The 6938-nt window shown below is 57.9% G+C and overlaps 1 protein-coding gene across 1 annotated transcript in view; it reads left to right on the top strand.

Moving 5' to 3' along the window:
* The window catches only part of MMD2 (monocyte to macrophage differentiation-associated 2), a 17240-nt gene that overhangs the window by 8808 nt on the left and 1494 nt on the right, over positions 1-6938 (top strand). Inside the window, exons 3-5 of the mRNA XM_014549995.1 lie at positions 30-190; positions 3976-4407; positions 4948-5017. Of these exons, the coding sequence (XP_014405481.1) occupies positions 30-190; positions 3976-4407; positions 4948-5017 (663 nt within the window). The remainder of the gene's footprint in view (positions 1-29; positions 191-3975; positions 4408-4947; positions 5018-6938) is intronic.

The following is a 6938-nucleotide window of genomic DNA, read 5'->3' as shown; positions in this document are numbered from 1 at the left end:
GCCAGCGCTGCCTGCACCCCCGCTTCCAGCTCTGGATCATCCCCAGCTTCCTCGGCAGCTCCAACCTCTACCTCCTGTCGGACGACGTCTGGGAGACCGTTTCCGCCTGGATCTACGGCCTGGGCCTGTGCGGGCTCTTCGTGGTGTCCACCGTGTTCCACACGGTCTCCTGGAAGAAGCGCCACCTCAGGTACCGAGCCGCCCACGGGAGGTGCCCACCGCACAGGGACCTGGCCGAGGGCGGGGGTAGGGAGGCAGGCGGGGTTCCCTCGGGGATGCTGCCAACAGCTGTTTGCTGGGCGCTTCCTGCCCTGCATGTAGGCACCCACCCAGCGCTCACAGCCGCCTGCGATGGTCGCTGATGCCCCCCCTGTTACAGAGGCGGGGACTGAGCCCCGAGCAGGGAGGGGACTTGGTCAGGGTCACAGTCCCTAAGCGCTGGGCTGGGATTCGAACCCAGGCCTTCTGGCCCCGGAGCCTGGGCACGAAACCACAAAGCCAGAATCCAGAGGGTCTTTAGGAGGCACACAGTTTATTTTATTTTTTAAATAAATTTTTATTGACTTCAGAGGGGGAGAAAGGGAGGGAGAGAGAGAAACATCGATGATGAGAGAGAATCCCTGATCTGCCTCCTGCATGCCCCCTAGTGGGGACCGAGCCCAGGCATGTGCCCTGGACAGGAATCAACCCCGGGACCCTTCAGTCCACAGGCTGACGCTCTATCCACTGAGCCAAACCAGCCAGGGCGGGGCGCAGAGTTTAATAGCTTTGCATTTTAGGCACAGAAATCTTTCCTCACTTGCAATCTCCTGAAAGCCCAGGATGTACGATAGAAACGCAGAGGGGAGGCGAGGAGGGTCCTCGGAGGGACCCCTGGTGGCTCCAGCTAACCCCAGGGGTAGGGAGCCTGGCTTGAAAGCCTGCGGGGCGGGCTGGCTCCCTTCCTGTCCTTGTTCCAATCGCTCTGTGTTTGGCGGGCACCACGCTGACAGCACAGAGAGCGAGGCGGCCGCCCCTCACCCCGCTCTCGTGCCCGCTTCCCTGTGCGTCCAGCTATTTCCCGCGTGAAACGGCCAGTGCGTGTAAACATGTGCCTATGTGACTGTCCATGCAGACAGTGCATACACACGCACACACACGTGCACACTTAGAGTTTATAAGCGAACGTTTACAGCACTTTTCTCCGACCTTAACACGGCAGGAAGGAGGCTGTGCCGACTGCCCCGCAGTTTGCGTTCCTTCTCCTAGCGCATCGCTGGGACGTCGGTCCACAGTCGCACATCGATGCTCAACCCCTGAGCCACGGCCCTGCGCGCGCGCGCGCGGGGCGGGCTGGCTCCCTTCCTGTCCTTGTTCGAATCGCTCTGTGTTTGGCGGGCACCACGCTCTGTGTTTGGTGGGCACCACGCACAGAGAGCAAGGAGGCCACCCCTCACCCCGCTCTCATGCCCACTTCCCTGTGCGTCCAGCTATTTCCCGCGTGAAACGGCCAGTGCGTGTAAACATGTGCCTATGTGACTGTCCATGCAGACAGTGCATACACACGCACACACACGTGCACACTTAGAGTTTATAAGCGAACGTTTACAGCACTTTTCTCCGACCTTAACACGGCAGGAAGGAGGCTGTGCCGACTGCCCCGCAGTTTGCGTTCCTTTTCCTAGCGCATCGCTGGGACGTCGGTCCACAGTCGCACATCGATGCTCAACCCCTGAGCCACGCCGGCCGAGCGCGATTGTCCTTGTTTGTGTATCATGGAGCCCCTGTGTGCGGACCTGTTGGCTGAATGTGATGAGGTTGCTCAGAGGCGGCCTCTTGTGACTGCGGACAGCAGCTTCAGGGGCCCAGCCCATCCTCGTGGGATAAATTCCGAGACTCACGCAGACTTCCGGGCGGCAGGGAGGGGCCTGGTCATCTGTGACCTGTTTGCCAGCGCCCTCTCCCCAGATGTGCCCGGTTACACTCCCCCAGCACGTCACTCAGTGTTCGAAAGTTCTGGCATGCAGAAGCCCTGAGCGTCAGGCCACCCCGTGGGAGCCCGGGGAGCCTGCAGGGTCTGTGCCGGGGTGGACCTTCTACTCACGTGTGCTGACCGTGCATGCGTGGCTGGGCTGTGCTGGGGTCAGGACACTGAGGTTCTGTAGGTGGACCAGGGTCTGAGACAGGACAGTGGTGGCCGGTGGGACGGGCCTGTGTGCACTCAGCCATGGGCGCTCAGAGGAGGCAGTGGGCTGGCGTGGGGGCCGCCGGAGGGCTGCCTGGAGGAGGGGGAGCCGCAGAAAGGTTTGTTCCATTTTTGCCCCGGGAAGCTCTCTGTTTGGCTATTCTAAACCGGGCCTTCTGTCTCATTACATCAGCTAATAAGTAGGTTTTGTTTGCACATACAAAGGCGATTGTTTTTTAAACACGTCTGATGGAGGTGTGCCGTTCCTGCTGTCTGTCCGTCTGTCTGTCCTCTGTCTGTCTGCCTGCCTGTTGGTGCACCATCAGGCCTGCCCAGCCTGGGCTTCTCTCCTGAAAACCCGCAGGGTTTAGGCTGTCAGACGCCAGGGAGGCAGGCGGACGGAGACTTCTAGAAGCCTAGAAGGCCCTGGTGAGGAGTGCAGCGAGGGTGGGTAGGCGGGGGGCCACGGAGTGCACCAAGAGCGGCTAGAGCTGGAGGCCACGGGAGGGGCTCAGTCCACCGGCGGCTTCTCGTTGGCCGGAGCTCCCGAGGCAGCGCCTGCGGGTCAGGAGCCAGGCAGCTCAGGTGCCTGCTTGGATGTGGACGGGAAGTGTCAAGCTGTTCTGTGCTCAGCTACAGATCTGGAGTAATCCCGACTCTCCGCCCCTTTGTGGGTGGTGCCTGGGTTTCCATTCCTTATCCCTGCGGTGACCATGGAGCAGTGCCCTGTGCTGCCCCCTGCTGGTGGCCGGGGATGCGGTGACCATGGAGCAGTGCCCTGTGCTGCCCCTGCTGGTGGCTGAGGGTACACCGGCCGTAACTCCTCCGGGACTTAGGGCTGAAGGTCCCTGGGCTGACACACAGCTGTGGCGAGGGCCATGATGCAGGGGTGCGGGGGGTGCGAGGTTTGTGAGCTGCTCAGGAGGAAGAGGCAGCAGAACTGGGGGTTGATTGGACGGGGGACGAGCGAGCCCGAGGCGCTCCGTGGTGACCAGCGCCCAGGCGGGAAGCGGGGTGCGTGGTGGAAGGGGCCGGGCGCAGGCGCTGTGTGTAGAGGATTTTCTGTCCTCTTGCTCTGGCTGTCCAGCTGTCCTCTGTGAGCGCTGAGGGCCCCGGGGCCGCACTGGGGGTGGGCGTCTGGCTCCCCATCCCGGCCTCAATCAGAAGGCCCCTGTTTTTGTTTGCTTTTATTTCATCTTTGACAGATTGGACTTACATAGGAGCCTCCTGGATACAACCTTGACTTAGAGAAGAGTGTGGTGTTGGGGGACCGAAGGCTCTGGCCTGGGAGAAAGGCATGGACGGTGTGGGAGCGACACGCGTGTCCCGGCTGGGCCCTGGGGCTGCACCGCGGGCTACGCATGTGCGCACGGCAAAGCCTGGCAGATCCTGCCCGGTGGCCGTCCCAGCAGGCCCACCGTTCACTGATTGATTGACCTTTTTTTAAGAAAGAGAGAGAAAAGGAAGCAGAAAGAGAGGGAGAGAGAAAGGGAGGGAGAGAGGGAGGGGGAGAGAGAAATACTGGTTTGTTCTCCTTCTGGGAGAAAGGCATGGACGGTGTGGGAGCGACACGCGTGTCCCGGCTGGGCCCTGGGGCTGCACCGCGGGCTACGCATGTGCGCACGGCAAAGCCTGGCAGATCCTGCCCGGTGGCCGTCCCAGCAGGCCCACCGTTCACTGATTGATTGACCTTTTTTTAAGAAAGAGAGAGAAAAGGAAGCAGGAAGAGAGGGAGAGAGAAAGGGAGGGAGAGAGAAATACTGGTTTGTTCTCCTCATCTATGCATTTATTGGTTGTTTCTTCTGTTTTGTTTGTTTGTTTGTTTATGGGCTGTTGGTTGTATGTGCCCTGATCGGGGACGAACCTGCAAACCTTGGCTATCAGGACGCCACTCTCACCAGCTGGCCGGCCTCCTGCCTCCCCTCCGCGCCGAGACAGCCAAGTGGCTCATTCCGTCTCCCGATTGCTCACGTGTCACTTTCTCTCTGTGTCTCTCCACACGTGTCCCATGAGAGTCCATGTCTCACCACAGCGGACAGATCTGCGGGGACAGTGTCCCGGGCTGGCCAGCCACACAGGGCCCTGCAGGGCCATGCAGTGCCGGCCGGGGCCCCTCAGACTGTGCCCTCGGGTCTCCGCAGGCTGAACCTCCGGGAGCTGGGCCCCTGGGCCGCCCACATGCGCTGGCTGGTCTGGGTCATGGCCTCCGTGGGCACCGTCTATGTCTTCTTCTTCCATGAGCGGTAAGCCGGGGAGGGGGGCCTCCGGGGGGGTGAGGGGCCCTCCGGGCTCCAGCAGGGCCTCCTTCCTGCCCCTGGAGGGAGGACACCCCAGGATGCCCTGGGGGCTTGAGGGCACAGCTCTGCCCGGCGTCCCAGCGTCCAGGCCCGTGGACAGCCACAGGTCCACAGCTCCCGGTGGGTTCCGAGGCCACTGCAGGGTGTCACGTGCCACCTGCCGTCCCCAGGCTGTGCTGGCAGACACGGAGCAGCGGCTCTGAGCCCTCGGGGCCCCGTTTGCTTCCATCAGCCGAGTGACACGACGGAGTAACTAGGAGGAGACGGCAGTGGGTATCAGCTGATGCAGCCGCTCGGGTCCTTGGAGCGCGGCTGCTTGGGCCCGGGGGCCCAGGTGCGGGGTCGAATGGTCATGTCTGCCCCGGGCCTGATAACGACGCGGAACCGAGTCTCAGAGAGAGGATGAGGCCTGCCCGAGGTCACCCCTCTGCCAGCGCCGCGGGGGGTGGGGTGACGCTGCACCCACGGCGGCCTCTCCTCCTGCAGGTACAAGCTCCTGGAGCTGCTGTGCTACGTGGTCATGGGCTTCTTCCCCGCTGTGGTCATCCTTTCGATGGTGAGTCCACCCCCGGCGTGGGGCCTCCGTCTGCCTGGGGAGCACCCAGACTGACTTGGGATCGTCACCCAGAGCCCTCTCCTCTGGCAGGAGGGGAAACTGAGGCTCGGTGTGCCCATGTGACCCACCCAAGGAGGCGGTAGAATAGACAGGTTAAACCCTGAGGGCCTCTCCTCTCTGAGCCTCAGCTGCCCCATCTGCTAAATGGACACAGTAAACTCACCCTGCCCATTACCTCCTAGGCAACAGAACGGTATTACTACTATTATTACTATTAATCCCCATCCAGGGTCATGATGATTGATTTTAGAGAGAGGGGGAGAGAGAGAGAGAGAGAGAGAGAGAGAGAGAGAGAAAGAGAGAGGAACATCAATGTGAGAGAAACATCGACCACTTGCCTCCCCTATGCGCCCTGACCAGAAATTGAACCTGGCTGGGAATCGAACCCACCACCTTTCAGTGCTCCAACCAACTGAGCCACACGGGCCAGGCCAGAGAAGAGTATTATTTTAAAACTATTATTATTGGCAGATGTTAAAATTTTATGAAGTAAAATCTAACAGATTTTTTTTTTTTAATTTTATGGCTTTTAACAAAGGTCTCCCTCTTCTCGAGGTTTGTAAATATTGACCTATATTTCCTTAACGTTTCTTTTATGGTTGACTTCTCATTTCTAACTCTGTGTTCCCACTGCTGTTCGTCCTGTATATGGTGAGGCCCCCCGGGGGGCCAGCCAGTTATTTCATTTACCTGCCATTGAAAAACGCTCCTCTTATCCGATGTTAAATTCAGGGTCTGTTTCTCAAATTCCAATTCTGTTCCAGCGATGGGCCCGTTTTTGTTTTTAATGTTTTATTGATTTGAGAACGAGAGGGAGGGAAAGGGAGAGAGATAGAAACAGCGAGGAGAATCATCCACCAGCTGCCTCCTGCACGCCCCCTACTGGGGATCAGCCCAAAACCTGGTCATGTTTCCTGACCATGAATTGAACCTGGGACCTCCTGGGTCCTGGGCCGACGCTCAACCACTGAGCCACACCGGCCGGGCGGGCCTGTTTTTACACTAACACCAAACCGTCGCCTACTGCAGCTCTAATCGCATTTGAATACTTGGCAGTGAAGGCCTGTGCCATTGGTCTTTCCTGCTCAGCGCCGTCCCTGTGACCTGTTCTCGTGTTTATAGGTTAGCTTTTCCCAAGTTTATTTTTATTTAACCAGTTAACGACCACACATCCAAAACGGAACCATCCCCACACGCCATGATATTTTGAATTTAATTAGAAAAAATCAATTTGCAATGAATACTATACAAATAAATATATTACTCACAATTCGGGTGTTTTTGAATATGTTCAGCTGAAAATTCTCACGAAAAATGACTTTAAAGTTGGTCAGGGCTGCACGTAGGGAAAACATTTTTTTTATAGACGCGCGTGGCGTGTGGGGCGGGTCCCCCGCTCGCATCTACAGACGCTTGTGGCGGACAGTGGGTTAATATGTGTATTTAAGCTACATCTATTAAATTATGTAATATCTACAAAATCACACATTATATATTTAAACACATACTAGTACATGTACGTACTTACATTTGTATAGCAAACGTACATTTAAATACATGCTCACTGCAAAGAATAGGCCTCGTCTGAAAGTATAAAACAGCAGCAGTCCCTCCCTCCTCATGCTGTCACGGCCACCAACGGTTTCCTGTCTGTCTTTCCCATTTTTAAATGTACACGCAAGTCTGTGTGGCCATGCCGACGTGTTGACTTGTCGGCTTTCCTTTTACAAAAATGAGATCACACTATACAGACCCCCCTGCCCCCCTGGCAACGTGCTCTCCTTGCTTTGCACGATGCCGTGGGCGTGTCTGTGATGGGCCCGTGCAGTGACCCCCTGCCCGTGCCGCTGTCGTGAGGGGG

Source organism: Myotis brandtii, unplaced genomic scaffold, assembly GCF_000412655.1.
Source record: "Myotis brandtii unplaced genomic scaffold, ASM41265v1 scaffold579, whole genome shotgun sequence".
Classification (NCBI taxonomy): Eukaryota; Metazoa; Chordata; class Mammalia; order Chiroptera; family Vespertilionidae; genus Myotis; species Myotis brandtii.
This window is presented reverse-complemented; position numbering and strand designations above follow the sequence as displayed.